This window comes from Gorilla gorilla, chromosome 10 (genome assembly GCF_029281585.2).
Source record: "Gorilla gorilla gorilla isolate KB3781 chromosome 10, NHGRI_mGorGor1-v2.1_pri, whole genome shotgun sequence".
Classification (NCBI taxonomy): Eukaryota; Metazoa; Chordata; class Mammalia; order Primates; family Hominidae; genus Gorilla; species Gorilla gorilla.
The window spans coordinates 148322343-148341289 of record NC_073234.2 but is presented as its reverse complement, the minus strand read 5'-3'; the positions used below and the strand labels follow the sequence as shown (position 1 = coordinate 148341289).

The following is an 18947-nucleotide window of genomic DNA, read 5'->3' as shown; positions in this document are numbered from 1 at the left end:
GCTCTAGTTCTGTCTGGGTTGGCTTCTTGGCTTCTGCCTCTCTTTTTTTTTTGAGACAGTGTCGCTGTTTTTGCCCAGGCTGGAGTGCAGTGGTGCAATCTCAGCTCACTGCAACCTCTGCCTCCTGAGTTCGAGCAATTCTTCTGCCTTAGCCTCCTGAGTAGCTGGGATTACAGGCACCCGCCACCACGCCCGGCTAATTTTTTGTGTTTTAGTAGAGACGGGGTTTCACCATGTTGGCCAGGCTGGTCTCGAACTCTTGACCTCGGCCTCCCAAAGTGCTAGGATTGCAGGCATGAGCCACCACACTCGGCCAGCACTCTTTTCTTTACAGACACCCTGTTTGCACTTTGCTCAATGTTCTAAGCAGAATTTGGCCTCAGTCAGGAGCTGGCAGGACGTCAGGCCATACAGGGCTGTGGTTGTTTTAGGCCCTGGGTCTATTTGCAGTTACTCATGAGTGTAACGTGGGTTTCTAAAACAGATTTGTAAAGACATCCAATAGTCAACTGGGGTAATTTTATTTCCTCAATTGGGTTTTTATTTTTTAATTTTTATTTATTTATTTATTTTTGAGACAGAGTCTTACTCTGTCGCCCAGGCTGAAGTGCAGTGGTGTGATCTTGGCTCACTGCAACCTCCCTCTCCCAGGTTCAAGCGATTCTCCTGCCTCTGCCTCCCAAAGTGCTGGGATTACAGGCATGAACCACTCACTGTACCTGACCCTCAGTTGGGTTTTTAGTTAAACATGTGTTTCCTTTCCTGAAATCTCAGAACGGTCCGAGGAAACTAGTTATGGAGGGACCAGAGGCCGTGCGTTTCCACGGCAGCGTCTGTCTTTGGGTCTCTGCTGGGATTCAGGTAGCTGAGTGGGTGCGTGCGATACATCTCATAGATGCGTACCCCTTCTCTTTTTCCAGTGGCCGTAACATCCCGTCCTGACTGCTACTGGGGCCGTAACTGCCGCACTCAGGTGAAAGCTCACCACGCCATGTGAGTGCAGCTGGGGGCACAGGCATCAGCTACAGAGTGATGAATGAGTTAACTGCCTGCTTATAAATAGGCTGATATGGTCATTATGCTTCTCTCAGGTTGCATCCTTTAGGAACCGGTATCTTCTTTAGAAATCCTGCTCTTCCTTTATCCCTTCGTTTCATGCAGTTTTATCTCCGTCTTCCACCTCCGTGTCTTCCTGGCTGGAGTAGCTTTATCTGTCGTCTGAGGCATCTGGGGCACACCCCAGCGTTTCAGGCTTAGCCGTTTCTAAGTCGAAGGCTGCAGTCACTGAGGGCCTCAGGCCCCCCTCGCAAAGTGCTGCACAGCTGGGTTCTCGTCCGTCCCGTGAGCAGGCATTTGTGATTGCTGTCACATCGTCACCCTCACGTGGTGTCTTTCCCGTGCTCCTTAAAGGAGGTTCACAGCGCCATCTGCATTGCCCTGGGAGGCGTAGGTCAGGAGGCATCTCTTAGGTTAGGTGATCAAGTAAATCACTCCTGTGGCCCAAGGAGTTCAGATTAAAGTGATGGAGACAGTGCCCGCAGGACGAGATGTGTGGACTCAGAGAAAGGCGCCTCCCTCACAGGGATTTTGTGGAATAAAAACCTTGCTTTGTGTTTGAGCACAAACAGCACATGGAAGAGACCATGTTGTTACAAAAAGAGATTTCACTGTTGACTGGCAGACAGTTTTCAGTAGAAATGTGCAGCCATGCTGGTCTTCCTTGCCCACAGTCTGTGGAGAGGGAAGGTGGCCACAGGCCATCCAGCTTGGTGTGTCTGCCTCAGCCCTGTCAGCAGATGCCACGGGGATGCCTGAGGAGGTGCAGCTTTTATTCTCTTCTCTAAAAAAATTATCTAAGATGTTTGCACTTCTTTTTTTTTTTTTTTTTTTTTTGAGATGGAGTCTTGCTCTGTCTGCCAGGCTGGAGTATAGAGGTGTGATCTCAGCTGATTGCAACCCTGCCTACCAGGTTCAAGCAATTCTTTTGCCTCAGCCTCCCGAGTAGCAGGGACTACAGGTGCTCGCCACCACATCAGGCTAATTTTTTTTGTGTTTTTAGTAGAGATGGGGTTTCACCTTGTTGGCCAGGCTGGTCTCGAACTCCTGACCTCAAGTGATCCGCCTGCCTCAGCCTCCCAAAGTGCTAGATTACAGACATTAGCCACTGTGCGTGGCCAGATGTTTGCACTTCTGTTTCAGAATTTTAAAAGGGATAAAGAAGTTTACCTTTGAGGGTTAGTTTCTTTGATATTGTGAGAAGCACACACACTCTTTCTCAGGTAGCTCTTTCTGTGTATGGTTTCAGAATGCGTTTATTTGAATGCCTTTCCGATGCTCTCTTGTGTAATTTATTTGATTGCCTCTCCAATGCTCTCTTGTGTAATTTGGCCATTTTCTCCCTGCAGGAAATTCAATCATATCTGTGAACAGACAAGGTTCAAAAACTAAGCATCCAGAGGCCCTGAGCAGCTTTCAGCACTGGAGGCGAAGAGAGCGTGTTTTTAAAATACAGAGACAAACACGTCAAGGTGTTTTCACAGCCCCCTGAGGGAAGGGACGCAGGGTCTCCGACAGGTGCTCTGGGATGACTCTTCTGTGGAGCTTTACCCTCTGAGTGAGACCCTCCCCAGAGTCCTGGGGGCCGCAGCCCGCCCTCCTGGTGAGCGCTGGGCAGGGCTCATGGTGGCATCAGCAGCAGAGACGAAGCCTTTCTGTAACATGCAGCCGTCCCGCCGAGAGGGGCAGTTTTGCTCTTTTGTACATTTTCCATAACTACAGTTAAAGCAGAAGTCTGTTTTCAGGAAAAGTTTCAAGGGAGAAGGGCAAGTTTATCAAAAACATTGTTTCAGGAGAAGGGAGCATAAGTTTACAGCCTATAGGACATACACAATATTCTGCTGTTGGGAAAACCACAGCATTTTATCTATTTTTTATTTTAATAGGTTTGGTGCTTATCTTCTAATAAGATTTAAATGTCACAAACTGTAGCACAAATAATATAATTTATAATTTACAAATTGACTAAAATTGGGTATAGTATGGTATTTGAAAGAATAAGCATATGCTTCTGTTTATTAAAAAAAGAAACCTTCCAATGTCCAAAACTGCTAACCCTCGACGTGGCCGCCAAGTTAGTCGCTCCTTGCTAACCGGTGAGTGACCGCGGCCCCAAGCCTGGGGCTGGATGCAGGTCCCAGGACATGCTGCTCCCTTGTGTGAGTGACCACGGCCCCGAGCCTGGGGCTGGACGCAGGTCCCAGGACGTGCTGCTCCCTTCACGGCCCCAAGCCCAGGGCTGGACGCAGGTCCCAGGATGCGCCGCTCCCTCATGCTGCCCGGGCCCTTCCTCCAAGACCCTACAGAGCCTGAGGGGCACCTTGGCTTCCGCCTGTGCTGGGTTTGCCATGTCATCTGGAATAATACTTGAAATTTTGATTTTTGGAAAAAAAAGTTTTTTATCTTTTGTTGAAATCACCTGTTATCCTTGTTTGCAAACTGATAACTTTTTTGCTTCTTCTCAGGAATACAGTTTTCAACTGTTGTCTTGCTCTTGATAGAAACTGAGAAGCAGCACTCTTTATTTGTGGAGGAAAGTCCTCTCTTTTGCATATTCTAATAAATGAGCCGCGTTTGCTCCTCCGCTCTCGTGTTGGGCTCGTGTCTGGGGCTGCCTCACTTCCCCATGCGAGGGAGGCAGGCCTCATGCAGAGTGAGCTCCGAGTGCCTCACTGCTAGTGATGGTCACTCTGTCACCTGCTGTCCCTCAATGACTCCTGTGAAACCTGCTCAGATCTCTTCATTCCGCCAATGCTGGGAAGCCACAACCTGTTCATCCAGTGTGGAGGCTTTGTTTTCAGCTGAGCACCAGAAGAAGCCACAATGCAGAGACCCTGAGTTTGTGCAAGGGTGGGGCTGAGAGGGGAGGTCCCGTGTTAGTGCAGGGGCGAGGCCGGGAGGGGGAGGTCCCGAGTTTGTGTAGGGGCGAGGCTGAGCAGGGAGGTCCCGAGTTAGTGCAGGGGCAAGGCTGAGAGGGGGAGGTCCCGAGTTAGTGCAGGGGCGAGGCTAAGGGGGAGGTCCCAAGTTTGTGCAGGGGCGAGACTGAGAGAGGAGGTCCCGAGTTTGTGCAGGGGCGAGGCTGAGCGGGGAGGTCCCGAGTTAGTGCAGGGGCGAGGCTGAGAGGGGAGATCCCGAGTTTGTGCAGGGGCGAGGCTGAGAGGGGAGGTCCCTAGTTAGTGCAGGGGTGAGGCCCAGAGGGGAGGTCCCAAGTTTGTGCATGGATGAAGCCAAAAGGGGAGTTTGCACGTTTGTGCAGGGGTGAGGCCAAGAGGGGAAGTCTTGAGTTGGTGCAGGGGTGAGGCTGAGAGGGGAGGTCCTGAGTTTGTGCAGAGGCGAGGCTGAGAGGGGAGGTCCTTAAGTGCAGGGGTGAGGCCGAGAGGGGAGGTTGCAAATTTGTGCAGGGGTGAGGCCAAGAGGGGAGGTCCTGAGTTAGTGCGGGGGTGAGGCCGAGAGGGGAGGTCCTGAGTTTGTGCAGAGGCGAGGCTGAGAGGGGAGGTCCTTAGTGCAGGGGTGAGGCCGAGAGGGGAGGTCCCAAGTTTGTGCAGGGGCGAGGCCGAGGGGAGGTTGCAAGTTTGTGCAGGGGTGAGGCCAAGAGGGGAGGTCCTGAGTTTGTGCAGAGGCGAGGCTGAGGGGAGGTTGCCAGTTTGTGCAGGGGCGAGGCTGAGAGGGAAGGCTGGCATTCGCCCATGAAGTGGGCTGGAGCTATCCTGCGTCTGTGTCTTAGAGAGATCGGTTGATACTCACTCTTCCCCTTCCCATCTCCAAAAAGTAGAAACAAGAACACTTGCCCTGTAGAGGATGCTGGTCTTTCCTCAGGACCAGCTGCACCTGTCCAGGAAGGGCAGGCAGCTCAGAGAGCCTCAGGGCTCCAGGTGTCCTAGGGACTCACTCCTGCTTCCTTAGTCCTTCAGAGAAGTCCAGCTCCTAGGCCACTGTGAAGAGGATTTCTACCTGGAGCAGTCGGAACAGCTTGGGTTTGGCTGTGATGTGAGGGAGGAGGCCTTGGGACCAGGGCAGTTATCCTCCCAGCGTGGTAAGGAGCCGTGTTTTATGGAGGCAGGGAGATCAGGGCAGTTACTCCTCGGGTGTGGTAAGGAGCCGTGTTTTATGGAAGCAGGTGGCCGTGAACTCATTCCGTCTTTTCATGAGCTTCTGTACTTCCTCGTCCTCAAGACCCAGCCATCCCACCCAGCAAAATTGACCGGCTGTGGTGGTTTTGGAGCCCTGCTCTCCTTGTGGGGTGGCTGCGTGGGTCGTCCACAGGCTTTCTGGAGGACAGCCTGGTGCTGCTGCAGATCCCACTGCTTCTTCCTCGCTCCTTGGCCCAGCCTTGGGACAAACCCAGGGCAGGGCTGCAGCTGCCCGCTGGCCCCACGGACCGTCTCCCCACGCACTCCTCACCTGCGGCTCCCTCTGTGCTCCCTGGTGCCCCTTAGAAGCGGGGGTCAGCCCTGCCCACCCCTCCGTGTGCTGCCCAGGCTCCAAGCCAGGGAAGGGGGCCTCAGGTTCTAGGTGAACCCGTCCACCCCAGTGAGGCCTCCCTGGGATGGCCTCTGTCATAGCTTCTGACTGCAGCCAGGAAGTCTGGGCAGATTGGCTTAAAACAGACTGAGGGATTCAGGCCAACCCTCCTCCCTAGGCCAGCTACAAAGGCTGTTTTAAATCTGCTTTAAGTCATCTTAATGACCTCAGGGCCAGCAGGATGGGAGTGGTCGGACCCAGGTGTGAGAGCCGGGGTCCAGGGGCTGCTCCCGGCACCACACGGCCTTCACCCCAGGGGTGTGGCCAAGGCAGAGAGGCAGCTGAGTTTGGAAGGGGCTTCCTGGTGACAGCCCCCCAGCTTCGGGCTGGCAGGCTGGAGAGAGTGGAGCAATGCTGGCCCTGAGGCAGCTGCAGCCGGCTCCCTGAAGAGGCCCCAGTCACTGCCAGGGCCACTAGGTTGCCGGGAGCCCTGCACTGGGAAGGGAAGGAAAGCAGGAGAACGGAAGGGATTTAGGAAAGTAGATCCTCCCTCCAGCCTGGCTTGATGGGGAAACCAGAACGCTGTCCCCGCGGCCGTGCCCGCCCTCTGCCTCCACGTGGGCTCCATTTTGGCACGCACGCTAGCTCCTGCGCCTTCTGAGGGCGGCTGCAGCCGTGTAGAGAAGCCGGGTCTTGCCTCTCTGAGGACAGAGGGCCGCATGCAGAGCACAGCCTAGCCCTGCAGATCCGCGCGCTGACCGGCAGCAGGACGGAGCCGGGTGATCTTCGGGGGAGCCACCTCCAGAAACGCCTAGTGCGGGTAACTGGTAGACAGCCATTATTCAAGCATCCTCTACACTTAGAATTGAGTTACATTGAAAACAAAGGTGATGAGTGCTCAGGACGCACCACTTTCTAGTTAGTTTACCGCACCTGCCTGTTACCTGCAGGCCCGAGGGTGTGTGCTTCTGTGGCCTGTGTGGGATGGCGCCCCTTCCAGCCTTACCCACTCAGCTCGGTTGGCCTGGTTGGAATGGGCCCTGGGAGGAGTGTTTGCACTGTGGACATTGGTAAATACTTCAAATCAGGGTGGTTTTTAATTTTGCTTTTGTTTCCTTCTGAAGAGAAGGTTGTTAAACACCAGCACAGTGCTGCACCAGGCAGCCAGCATATAATCATGAGAAATAAGTAGTTGTTTAAGCCACTGCATTTGGGGTGGTTTGTTACATAGTAATGATAACCATATCATGGCCCTTGAAGGCCCAGCATGTATGACCCCTGCCTCCACCCCTCAGAAAACCTCTTCTCCCTACCTGCTTCTCCTGGAGCCCCTCAGGTGTTCCTCTGCTTCTCCACCGAACCAGCTAATTCTCACAACTGGCCCCTCAGGCGCCGGCCCCTCCCTCTGCAGCCTCTCCTCATTCAGCTCCTGCAGGGCTGCCCCCACCCCGCCAGCCAGTCTAGTTTCCCCCCAGCACCTGTCACTATCAGAAAGGAAACATCTGTTTACCATTTGTCTCCCCACCTCAAAAAAATAGAGCAGGGATCTTGCCTGTCTGCCCACTGTTGTTTATTTGTCTGAAATGTTTGGCCCCAGGGCAGCATCTACTGATCACTGACCAGTTGGCTGCTGAACGGTGAAGGTCTGATGAGTTGATGAGCCGTCCCCTGGGCTTGAAATCTTTCCCGCGGCACAAACAGGCGCCCCTTCCTCTGTCGCTCACTTTTCATGGTTGTCTCCTTCTGAGGCGGTGAGTCTAGATGGTGGGGTCTTAAAGTTCCTCACACGGAGCAGACGCTTGGTCGTGCGTGTCTGTGGAAGGAATGGACTCAGGAGAGAATGTTAAAGGCCAGTCAGACCAGGAGTGAGGGCCGTGCACTGTGCTGGGAGCCCGGCATGGTGAGGGCCGTGCGCTGTGCTGGGAGCCCGGCATGGTGAGGGCCGTGCGCTGTGCTGGGAGCCTGGGCATTGTGAGGGCCGTGCGCTGTGCTGGGAGCCCGGCATGGTGAGGGCCGTGCGCTGTGCTGGGAGCCCGGCATGGTGAGGGCCGTGCGCTGTGCTGGGAGCCTGGGCATTGTGAGGGCCGTGCGCTGTGCTGGGAGCCCGGCATGGTGAGGGCCGTGCGCTGTGCTGGGAGCCCGGCATGGTGAGGGCCGTGCGCTGTGCTGGGAGCCTGGGCATTGTGAGGGCCGTATGCTGTGCTGGGAGCCCGGCATTGTGAGTGCCGTATGCTGTGCTGGGAGCCTGGCATTGTGAGTGCCGTATGCTGTGCTGGGAGCCTGGCATTGTGAGTGCCGTATGCTGTGCTGGGAGCCTGGCATTGTGAGTGCTGTATGCTGTGCTGGGAGCCTGCCTTTGTGAGCCCCGCCCCGCCCAGTGGTGGCCTTGAACGTGGGTCCACTTGGGCCGCTGGATCAAAACACCGCAGAACAGGCGGCTTAAACAACAGAAAGTATTTTCTCACAGTTCTGGGGCCTGGAACTCTGAGATCAGGGTGTCAGCGGGGCGGGTTCCTCTTTGGTCTGTCTCCTTGGCTCGTGGGCAGCATCTCCTTGAGTCCTCACGTCATCTTCTCTTCATGCGTGTTTGTGCCCTAATCTCTTCCTGCGAGGACACCAGTCCTATTGGATTAGGGCCCACCCCAGTGGCCTCATTTTATCTTAATCACCTCTTTAAAGACCACACCTACTAAAACTGGAACGATATAGAGAAGATTAGCGTGGCCCACGTGCAGGCATGACACGCAAATTCATGACGTGTTCCATGTCTGCAGATACAGTCACCTCTGAGGTCCTGGGATTTAGGGCTTGAACATATTGTAACACTCTGCCATCAAAGCTCGCACGCCACGGGGTTTTATAAAAATTGGGTGGTTTTGTTTGTTGTTGTTTGGCAAACCCCACATGCAGGATACCATTGACACCCCATGGTGGGCTGAGCCATGTCCCCGTCCTGCCACCACAGATACCCATATCCGATCATTTGAGCCTGTGATGATGTTGCCTTGCCCCGTAAAAGGGGCTTTGCAGATATGGTGGAATTAAGGACCTTGAGATGAGAGGAGGATCCTGGATTAGCTTGTGGGCCCTCTGTGCAACAGTAGGAGTCGCTGTAAGAGGGAAGCAAGAGGCCTGGCGCGGTGGCTCACGCCTGTACTCCCAGCACTTTGGGAGGCCGAGGCGGGCGGATCACGAGGTCAGGTGATCGAGACCATCCTGGCTAACATGGTGAAACCCCGTCTCTACTAAGAAATACAAAAAAATTAGCCGGGCGTGGTGGTGGGTGCCCAGCTACTCGGGAGGCTGAGGCAGGAGAATGGCTTGAACCCGGGAGGCGGAGCTTGCAGTGAGCCGAGATCACGCCACTGCACTCCAGCCTGGGCGACAGAGCGAGACTTCATCTCAAAAAAAAAAAAAAGCAAGAAGTCAAAGGCAGGAAGAGGAGGCTTGGTGACAGCAGAGGCCAGGGGCTTGGTGACAGAGAAGAGGTGGGAGGGATGTGCTTTGCAGAGGGAGCAAGGGCCTCCAGCCAGGAGAGGAGGGCAGGCTGTCAAAGCAGAAAAGAAAACAGATCTCCCTGCAGGGCCACCAGAAGGAACCAGCCCTGCCTGCCCCTTCATTTTGGACTTCCGAGCTCCACAACTGCAAGAGAATAAATCTAGTTTAAGCAGCAAAGTTGGTGGTAACTTCTTAGAGCAGCCACAGGAAGCTCACCACCCCCCACACACTCATCCCGTTTGGTTTTTGTTTTCAGGAATGGTCCAGTCTGTCTCAGAGGTGCTGTGGTTGGAGGCGGAGTGTGGGGCATGGCTGAGCACCCAACATCCGCTTCACCCTCTCCCCTGCTCCCCAGCATGTTCCTTCACCCTGTAGCTCTAGGTCTCTGTGGCAGACACTCAGCTCTAACTGCTGACCTGATGGCTCCACTTGGTGTTCAAACATCCCAGATTCATGTTGTCAAAGAGAGCTGTTTCCAGTGGGGACCCCAGGCCCACCACGTACGCCGGGCAGACCTGCCCTCTCCACTGTCAGAAGATGGCATAGCCTCCCTGTAGCTCAGGCCAAACCCCAGGAGTGGTCCCTGCTGGCTGTCCTCAGTGCCCCAGGCTTCTCTTCAGGGGCTTCTTGCGGCTCTGATTGTTGCCCCCTCATCTCACTGCTCTTCTCCCAGATCTGTGCGTGCATTGGTCCTCCTTGTCATGCACGTTCAGCTCAAATATTACTTCCTCAAAGGTGCCTTTGAGAACTCGTTCTCCTTGCCTTTCCCTCTCCTGGGACACTGTTCCCACCAGTACCTGCATGATTCCTTTTCTTTCTTTTCCTTTTCTTTTTTTGTTTTTTGTGGGGAAAAGCAAGAGAGATCAGATTGTTGCTGTGTCTGTATAGAAAGAAGTAGACATAGGAGACTCCATTTTGTTCTGTACTAAGAAAAATTCCTCTGCCTTGAGATTCTGTTAATCTATAACCTTACCCCCAACCCCCTGCTCTCTGAAACATGTGCTGTGTCAACTCAGAGTTAAATGGATTAAGGGCGGTGCAAGATGTGCTTTGTTAAACAGATGCTTGAAGGCAGCATGCTCCTTAAGAGTCATCACCACTCCCTAATCTCAAGTACCCAGGGACACAAAAACTGCGGAAGGCCGCAGGGACCTCTGCCTAGGAAAGCCAGGTGTTGTCCAAGGTTTCTCCCCATGTGATAGTCTGAAATATGGCCTCGTGGGAAGGGAAAGACCTGACCGTCCCCCAGCCCGACACCCGTAAAGGGTCTGTGCTGAGGAGGATTAGTATAAGAGGAAGGCATGCCTCTTGCAGTTGAGACAAGAGGAAGGCATCTGTCTCCTGCCTGTCCCTGGGCAATGGAATGTCTCGGTATAAAACCCGATTGTATGCTCCATCTACTGAGATAGGGAAAAACCGCCTTAGGGCTGGAGGTGGGACCTGCGGGCAGCAATACTGCTTTGTAAAGCATTGAGATGTTTATGTGTATGCATATCTAAAAGCACAGCACTTAATCCTTTACATTGTCTATGATGCAAAGACCTTTGTTCACGTGTTTGTCTGCTGACCCTCTCCCCACTATTGTCTTGTGACCCTGACACAACCCCCTTTTCTTTAAGCACCCACGAATGATCAATAAATACTAAGGGAACTCAGAGGCTGGCGGGATCCTCCATATGCTGAACGCTGGTCCCCCGGGTCCCCTTATTTCTTTCTCTATACTTTGTCTCTGTGTCTTTTTCTTTCCTAAGTCTCTCGTTCCACCTTACGAGAAAGACCCACAGGTGTGTAGGGGCAACCCACCCCTACAGTTTTTGAGACAGGGTCTTGCTCTGTTGTCAGGGCTGGAGGGCAGTGGCGCAATCTCAGCTCACTGCAGCCTCCACCTCCTGGGCTCAGATGATCCTCCCACCTCAGCCTCCTGAGTAGCTGGGACTACAGGTGCACACCACCACACCCAGCTAATTTTTAGTAGAGAGCAGGGTTTCACCATGTTGCCCAGGCTGGTGTTGAACTCCTGAGTTCAAGCGATCTGCCCGCCTCTACCTCCCACAGTGCTGGGATTCCAGGCGTAAGCCGCCACGCCCAGCAACTCCGTTTCTTACTTGTTGGCTCACATTCTCCTGAGAGGTCCTCCCTCAACCATCGGCCTGAAATAGCAGCGAGCCTCCCCAGGGTTGCCTCTGTCTTTTCTTGACTCTTCCTGTCACCTGTGCTTGTTGTCTGGTCCCCACTAGAATATACCTTCTGTAAGAGCAGGGATTTGGGACAGTGCCTAGAATAGTACTTGCAGACAGTAGGCTACGATAAATATGAATGACGGCCCCATGCAGATGATAGCCCCTCCCGCTCGAATGCTTCACGCAGTTTTATTTTCTTTTCATCAGTTACCGCCCTCTGAAGGTATCCACACACAAACATGAAACTGGACCAAAGCAGGGACCCCCCGCACGCAGAATAGTGCTGGGCTTGCGTAAGGCACCTCAGTGGGTCCATCAGCTGATGCATGGACAGACAAAATGGGTGTATCCAGACACCGGAGTATCGTGCAGCGAGGAAACGTGCTGAGTGTGGATGGACCTTAAACACACCATGCAAGTGAAAAGGCGTCACAGAAGGCCACATACGATATGATCCCATTTCTATGAAATGTCCAGAAGAGGCACATTCATAAAGACAGAAGGTGGCTGAGTGGTTGTCGGGCTGGGTGGAGGGGATAGGGAGTGAATGCAAGAAGGATCCTTCTGAGGTAACGGAAGTATCCGGAAACTGGGTTGGAGTGATGGGTGCACAGCTCTGCACATTTACTACAGTCGCTGAACTGCACACACAACACGGGTATATTTTATTGCATAGAAATTGTATTAAAGCTGTTAAGAATTTTACTTAGATTAGCATTTTTCCCACACTGTGCCATCAACTTAGTATATGATTAGATTCATTGTTTCTAACTGTATTTAAATTTAATGTTTGTCACATTTTGCTTGCTAAATTTTTAAAATTTTAAATTACTGTGGGTACATAAAAGGTGTATATATTTATGGAGTACCTTGATATTTTAATACAGACATACAATGTATAATGATCAACTCCCAGTAACTGGGGTATCCATCACCTCAAGCCTGTATCATTTCTTTGTTAGGAACATTCCAGTTCCACTCTTTTTGTTATTTAAAAATATACAATACATTATTATTAACTATATTCACCCTCCTGTGCTATGGAATACTAGATCTTATGCTAATTAAATGTTTTCCCTATTTCTCCCATTGGCTACACCTTAGGATAGTATAATATGAAAATCAGGAAACTGAGCTTGGTGGAGTGTTTTCTTCATTCTATCATTTTATCACATGAGGACATTCACGTAACCACGGTCACAAAATACAGAACAGTTCCGTCACCACAAAAATCTCTCTCCATCTACCCCTTTTTAGTCATCCGAACCCCACCACCACTCTATAATGCTGTCATTTTGTGACATAAGTGGACACATCGTACAGTTCACGCAGTGTAGACCTTTGGAGATGTTTCCCTCCCTGGATGTAATGCCTTGGAGCTTCGTCCAAGTTATTGCACACATCAGTGGTCAGCTCCTTTTTATTGCTGAGTAGTGTCCATGGCATGGGTGGTCCACGGTTTGTTTCACCACATCAGAGTGGCATGGGTGGTCCATGGTTTGTTTCACCACGTCAGAGTGGCGTGGGTGGTCCACGGTTTGTTTTGCCACATCAGAGTGGCGTGGGTGGTCCACGGTTTGTTTCACCACGTCAGAGGACATTTTGGTTGTTTCCAGTTTGGGGTCAGTAATGTACAGGCTTTTGTGTAGACATAAGTTTATTTCTCTGAGTTCAATGTCTAGGAGTGCAGTTGCTGGGTCATAAAATTGTTTACTTTTTAAAGAAACTGCCCAACTATATTCCAGAGTGGGTGCACTATTGCTGTTCCCATCAGCAATGTATAAGAGATTAGTTACTCCAGAATACATTATTCCCAGCATTTCATATTGCCACTGCTGTATATTATTTCAGCTGTTCTAATAGGTGTATACTAATATCCCAAGGCAGTCTTTTTTTTTTTTTGAGACAGAGTCTGACTATGTCACCCAGGCTGGAGTGCAATGGTGTGATCCCAGCTCACTGCAGCCTCCACCTCCCAGGTTCAAGCGATTCTCCTGCCTCAGCCTCCCAAGTAGTTGGTATTACAGGTACCTGCCACCATGCCCAGCTAATTTTTGTATTTTTAGTAGAAGCAGGATTTCACCATGTTAGTCAGGCTGGTCTCGAACTCCTGACCTCAGGTGATCCACCTGCTTCGGCCTCTCAAAGTGCTGGAATTACAGGCTTGAGCCACCGCGCCTGACCTCAAGATAGTCTTAATGTGCATTTCTATAATGGCTAGTGATGCTGAACCTGGTCACAAGCTTATTTGCCACTCATATATCCTTTTAGTGAAATGTCTTTTCATGTTTTTTGCTTGTCTTCTGTTTGTGTGTGTGTGTGGTTTTTTTTTTTTTTTTTGAGATGGAGTCTCATTTTGTCACCCAGGTTGGAGTTCAGTGACACAATCTCAGCTCACTGCAACCTCCGCCTCCCAGGTTCAAGCAATTCTCGTGCCTCAGCCACCCAAATAGCTGGCATTACAGGCGTGCGTCACCACGCCTGGCTAATTTTTGTATTTTTAGTAGAGACAGGGTTTCTCCATGTTGGCCAGGCTGGTCTCAAACTCCTGGCCTCAAGTGATTTGCCCCCTCAGCCTCCCAAAGTGCTGAGATTACAGGCATGAGCCATTGTGCCCAGAATAATTGTATTTTTTTTTTTACTGTCAAGTTTTGAGAGTTCTTTATATATTCTAGCTACTAGTCCTTCAACAAACGTGGTTTGAAAATATTTTCTCACAGTCTGTAACTCATCTTTTCATCCTCTTAATGTGGTCTTTCTCACAAGGTTGGTTGGTTTGTTTTGAGATGGAGTCTCGCTCTGTCGCCCAGGCTGGAGTGCAGTGGCACAATCTCAGCTCACTGCAACCTCTGCCTCCCAGGTTCAAGTGATCCCCCTGCCTCAGCCTCCCGAGTAGCTGGGACTACAGGCACACACCACCATGCCCAGCTAATTTTTTTGTATTTTTCATAGAGACAGGGTTTCACCATGTTGGCCAGGATAGTCTTGATCTCTTGACCTTGTGATCCACCTGCCTCGGCCTCTCAAGGTGCTGGAATTACAGGTGTGAGACACTGCGCCCAGCTTTTTTTTTTTTTTTTTTTTTTTTTGAGACGGAGTCTTGCTCTGTTGCCCAGGCTGGAGTGCAGTGGCACGATCTCGGCTCACTGCAACCTCTCCGCCTCCTGGATTCAAGCGATTCTCCTCCCTCAGCCTCCTGAGTAGCTGGGATTACAGGCAGATGCCACCACGCCCGGCTAATTATTATATTTTTAGTAGAGATGGGTTTCACCATTTGGCCTGCCTGGTCTCAAACTCCTGACCTCAGGTAATCTGCCCACCTTGGCCTCCCAAAGTGTTGGGATTACAGGCGTGAGCCACCGCGTCCGGTGAAAAGTTTCTAATTTTTTCATGAAGTTTACTCTGTCAACTTCTTTTGTGAATTGTGCTTTTTTGGTCAGATCTAAGAACTCTTCCCCAAGCTCTAGATGTGAGAAATTCTGTTTTCTTCTAAAAGTTGTATAGTTTCATTCATACATTTTATGCCTCAGTCTGATCATTTTGTGTTAGAATTTGCATTTGCAGATAACATGATGGCCCATGTAAAAAATACAAGGATTTTACAACAACAACCGCAAAACACCAAATGAACCCTCAAACTAATGAGTTCAGCGAGGTCTCAGGATAAGAAAATCAACATAGAATTCATCACATTTGTGTAGACCAACAGTGAACACGTGGAAAACGTCAAAAACGCAGTGTTACAGTTGTTTGACGTGAAATACTATAAACTTAAAAGGTGCAGAATCTGTATGCTGAAATTACAAAATGCTGGTGGAAGAAATCAAAAGACCTAAATAAATGGAGGGGCCACCATGGACGCAGATGAAGGACCGAGTCAGCAATGCCCGTGCTCCCCAAACGATCTGCAGCAGTTCCCATCAAAATCCCAGAAAGCTTCGTAGACTGAAGCGTATTCCAAAATCCGCAGAGATGAGCGCAACATCACAGTGGACCCCGAGGGGCCCTTCAGGCCATTTCCTTCCTGACAGCTGGAAGAGCGGCCTGGCGGATGAGGGAAGGTGGAAAGCCGTTCCCCAGCGGCCCGCGGCCCGCGCCGTCCAGCTTTGCCCTTTTTAAAGGGGAAGCAAATAGGGTCCAAAGAAGCGTCGCCTTTGAACTGGCACCTGAAGCGCGAAGGGCGCCGGCCGGGTGGAGGTGCGGGGTTGGGGCGGGGACCCGACTAGAGCGGGCGGGGAAGTCACGCCCACACGGAGTTCGGCCGCGCCCATGCCGAGCCCCGGCCACGCCACTTCCGCCGGAAGCTCGGTTCAGCTTCCTGAAAGAGTTGGTCCTGCAATTCCGGAAGTTGCGTTTCTACTAGGGAAAGGTCCGCAAACTCTTAAGGTCACTTTCTGAAGGCGGCCTCATCACAGTCGGAGGTGAGCTCGATCCGGACCCTGTGGGCAGAGCGTCCCCGGCCCTAGGGTGGCCACTTGAAGAAGAGGAGGACGTTCTCTGTTCCGGAACGAAAGTAGCGCGTGCAGGCTGTTTCCGGGGACCCGAGGCCGCTGCACCGCTCGCCCCGCCCCTCGCACGGCCACGTCTCCGCCGGAGCATCCGGGCCGGGCGGCCTCCGGGGCTGCCAGAGCAGCAGGGTGAGGGGCTCGGAGGCCGCGGCGCCTCGGGGCTCGGGCTCCCGCTCCCGCAGTGCATGGGCGGGGGAGGCTCGAGGGGCGGCGGCGGAGGCCGGGAGTGGGGCTGCGGGGCCTGGGCGCGTCCCTGCAGCGTTGCGGGACGGCCCCGTTCCAGTCACCCCCGCCTCGCTGCGGTGGCCTCGGGCCTGGGCGCCCGCCTTCAGCTGCGGCGGAGCTGGCTCTGTAAATGCCGGTGCCCGCGAGCTCTCCTGAATGCTTGTCTGCGCCTGACGAGCGCGGCCTGTCCCGAAGCTGTCCACTGCCACCACTCGGGCAGTGCTTGCTTTAGTCTGGCCCTTTGCAGCTGACAGGCGTGACATGGTGTCGGGTGGTTCGTGGGAAGTCGGGGTTTCAGGAGTCCGTGTACTTCCTTGTTTGTCTTTGTCGCTGGCCGACTTGTCTTCATTCCAGGTGGCCAGAGCGAGTGGGGCCGGGCGTTGTCACGGGTATGAACCCGACGAATGTCAGTCGTGTGGCGGGTCCTGGTTATTGTGGGTCTGGGTCCCTGCCCCCGCCGAGCCCACCTAGGACAGGGACACCCAGGGTCGCCAGCGAGAGGGTACCGGGCGGTGGTTGGGTGGGGTCCGCTACTCTAAGTGGGAGCCTGGGGGGCGGGCGACTTCTGTGCTAAGGCCTCTATGACGAGAAGCAAGCCAGGCAAAATTGTGAGAAAAGCGCGTCTCAGGCAGAAAGTTTGAAGACCCTGAGGGCGGAGGATGTGGCTAGAGTGTAATGGCAAAGGGGGAAAGCGACGGCGGTAAGGATGTTGGAGTAGGCAGGTGCTGGATTCGTAAGAGGTTGGAGTTTATTGTCACTGGGCCAGTGTAAGCCATTTACAGGTGACTCATGGATTTTTTTTTTTTTTTTAAGAGACTGGGTGTGTTGCTGTATTTGCCCAGGCTGGTGTGGAACTCCTGGCCTCAAGCGATCCTCCCACCCCAGCCTCCCAAAGTGCTGGGGTTACAGGTGTGAGCAGCCACACCCGTCGTCGTGGATTATTTTGAACTGTCTTTTAAACGACATCAACATAGCGCTTTATAACCCTTTAATATCTTTCCAGGCAGTATACCTTAAATGGCAAGAAGGAAATAAATCATCTGACATCACTCAGATTGAAGAGGAGCTTTTTTCCCCCCGATTGCCTTAAGAAGTAGCATACTTTCCCAAGTGAGAATGCCTTCAGTTGGCTTTTAGCGATTTTGACAAGCAACAACTAAAGGGAAAATCGTGATAATTACTGTCATTTTATTGAGGACACGGGACAGACTCTGTGCCTTGTTATATTTAATCCTGGCAAAATTTTGCGTTCATTTTCTCATTGTTTTACTGGTGAGGAAACAGTCTAAATGTGATTAAGAAATCTTTAGCCCAGGCTCTCACAGCTAAGTGGTGGAGGGTCGGGAGCTGAGGCTGGAGTCCCGACTTCCAAGCCTGCCCTTCACGTCTCTGCAGTGACATGAGGCTTGCTTGCTTTTGGTTTTCACTTTGTGTATAGATCTGTGTTTACTTTTGGATCCTAGTGTGGCCTCCACCAGGTACTCTTTTCCTGAGGAAATCGTGTTTGGTTTTTGGCTGTGTTCTGTTGTTTCTAATACCCGATAGGAACAGGTGAAACGAGGTGGTGTAGATGGAGCCGTGAATGTTTGTATACAGAATTCAGGTGTGGGGGAAGAAGAAAGTCCTGTAGGTGCCTGAGGTGGTGGTTTCTCAGTATGAAGTCCCTTGATGTTACCCAGCTGTGAACCTAGGGTTGTGTGTACCTTTCGAAGTTCTAAGTGACAGCTTTGTCCTGTCTCTTCCCTCTAGAGACGTAGGAGTGCAAGTGATCATAAGTGAGACTGATGAGACTGGCCTCTTTATTTAAAAAATAAAATAGAGCCATGTTTGTAATAACAGCTTTCTGTGATGCACCGGCAATTGCTTCTCCTCCTTGCTGCCCAGAGATTGGCTTTTGTCAGTAGTCTGAGGTAATGAGGCCCTGACGACTGAGTCATTCCAAATTTTAACTAAAAATCAAGCAAGACTGGGAATCGACCGAGACTGCCAGCTTATTGCCCTACAGGGAGAAGTATCACTGTCACCAAACTCCAGGCAGTTAGTGAATTCTCTCTCTGGTCCGGCTTCAGGAGGAGCTGCCTGTAAAGAGGGGCCGTCTTTGTGACTTACAGTCACCGTCATGGAGTCTCCGTTCTGGAGAGGCGGGCTGCTTGGACACCAGCAGGGGAATTAAGTGGGCAGAATCTGTGATTGCACTGGACTCAGCTCGGTGCGCTTGGCTGTCACCATGTTGGCGTGCCCTCTCGGTGGAACCTGAGCGTCTTTGGCTGTGTTCCTTCTTGGTCAGTGTAAGGCCCAGGCGTCGTCACTGTGGGCCTCTGCAGCAGTTCTCCTCTGCACGTTCCACCTGTAATGGCTGAGTCCAGTCCTGCTGGTCATCCCATCCTTTCTTCTGTTTAGGTGGTGGTGCCTGTCTGGGCCGTGGCCGTGATGCTGCTCTTCCAGTTTCTTTTTTTTGGGGGGGGGGGGGGAATGAGAAAATAACTTTATTTCACTGTGGGGAGCGGGCCGATGTCCAGCCTCAGAACTTCTGGAACTGCTTCTTGGTGCCGGCAGCCTTGGTGAGCTGGAGCACGTTGAAGCGCACTGTCTTGCTCAGAGGCCGGCAAGGCCGGCAAGGCCGGCACTCGCCCACTGTGACGATGTCACCGATCTGGACGTCCCTGAAGCAGGGGAACAGGTGTACAGACATGTTCTTGTGCTTCTCGAGGCGGTTGTACTTGCGGATGTAGTGCAGGTAGTCTCGGCGGATGACAGTGGTCCTCTGCATCTTCATCTTGGTCACCACGCCAGAGAGGATCCGCCCTCAAATGGAGACATTACCAGTGAAGGGGCATTTCTTGGCAATGTAGGTGCCCTCAGTAGCCTCTTTGGGTGTCTTGAAGCCCAGACCAGTGTTCTTGTACCGCAGGAGCTTCTCCTTGCCGGTTTCTCCCAGCAGGACCCTCTTCTTGTTTTGAAGGATGGTCGGCTGCTTTTGGTAGGCACGCTCAGTCTGAATGTCCGCCATCTTCCCGGC

The 18947-nt window shown here is 52.2% G+C and overlaps 2 protein-coding genes, 1 non-coding gene and 1 pseudogene across 47 annotated transcripts in view; 3 read left to right on the top strand and 1 right to left on the bottom strand.

The window, feature by feature from the left end:
* The window catches only part of CHFR (checkpoint with forkhead and ring finger domains), a 67871-nt gene extending 64231 nt beyond the window's left edge, over positions 1–3640 (top strand). For 18 of the 32 annotated variants that reach the window (XM_055357762.2, XM_055357758.2, XM_055357744.2 and 15 more), the window contains 2 exons: positions 921–993; positions 2406–3640. In XM_055357762.2, coding sequence (XP_055213737.1) covers positions 921–993; positions 2406–2448 — 116 coding nt within the window. In that variant the 3' untranslated portion in view covers positions 2449–3640. The remainder of the gene's footprint in view (positions 1–920; positions 994–2405) is intronic. The other 14 variants (XM_055357774.2, XM_055357755.2, XM_055357770.2 and 11 more) reach the window with 1 other exon arrangement.
* Positions 3641–8186: 4546 nt separating this feature from the next.
* On the top strand, positions 8187–8289 carry LOC115930291 (U6 spliceosomal RNA). The gene has a single exon (XR_004066939.1). It is a non-coding gene; the product is annotated as a U6 spliceosomal RNA (small nuclear RNA).
* Positions 8290–15496: 7207 nt separating this feature from the next.
* GOLGA3 (golgin A3) overlaps positions 15497–18947 on the top strand; it is a 62442-nt gene continuing 58991 nt past the window's right edge. For 2 of the 14 annotated variants that reach the window (XM_055357726.2, XM_055357723.2), the window contains exons 1-3: positions 15906–16317; positions 16742–16837; positions 16932–17038. The gene's annotated coding sequence lies outside the window, so the exon portion shown is untranslated. Of the gene's footprint in view, positions 15833–15904; positions 16318–16741; positions 16838–16931; positions 17039–18947 lie in introns of those variants that run through there. The other 12 variants (XM_063694519.1, XM_055357718.2, XM_055357721.1 and 9 more) reach the window with 9 other exon arrangements.
* LOC101126954 (small ribosomal subunit protein uS17-like) lies at positions 18397–18938 on the bottom strand (annotated as a pseudogene).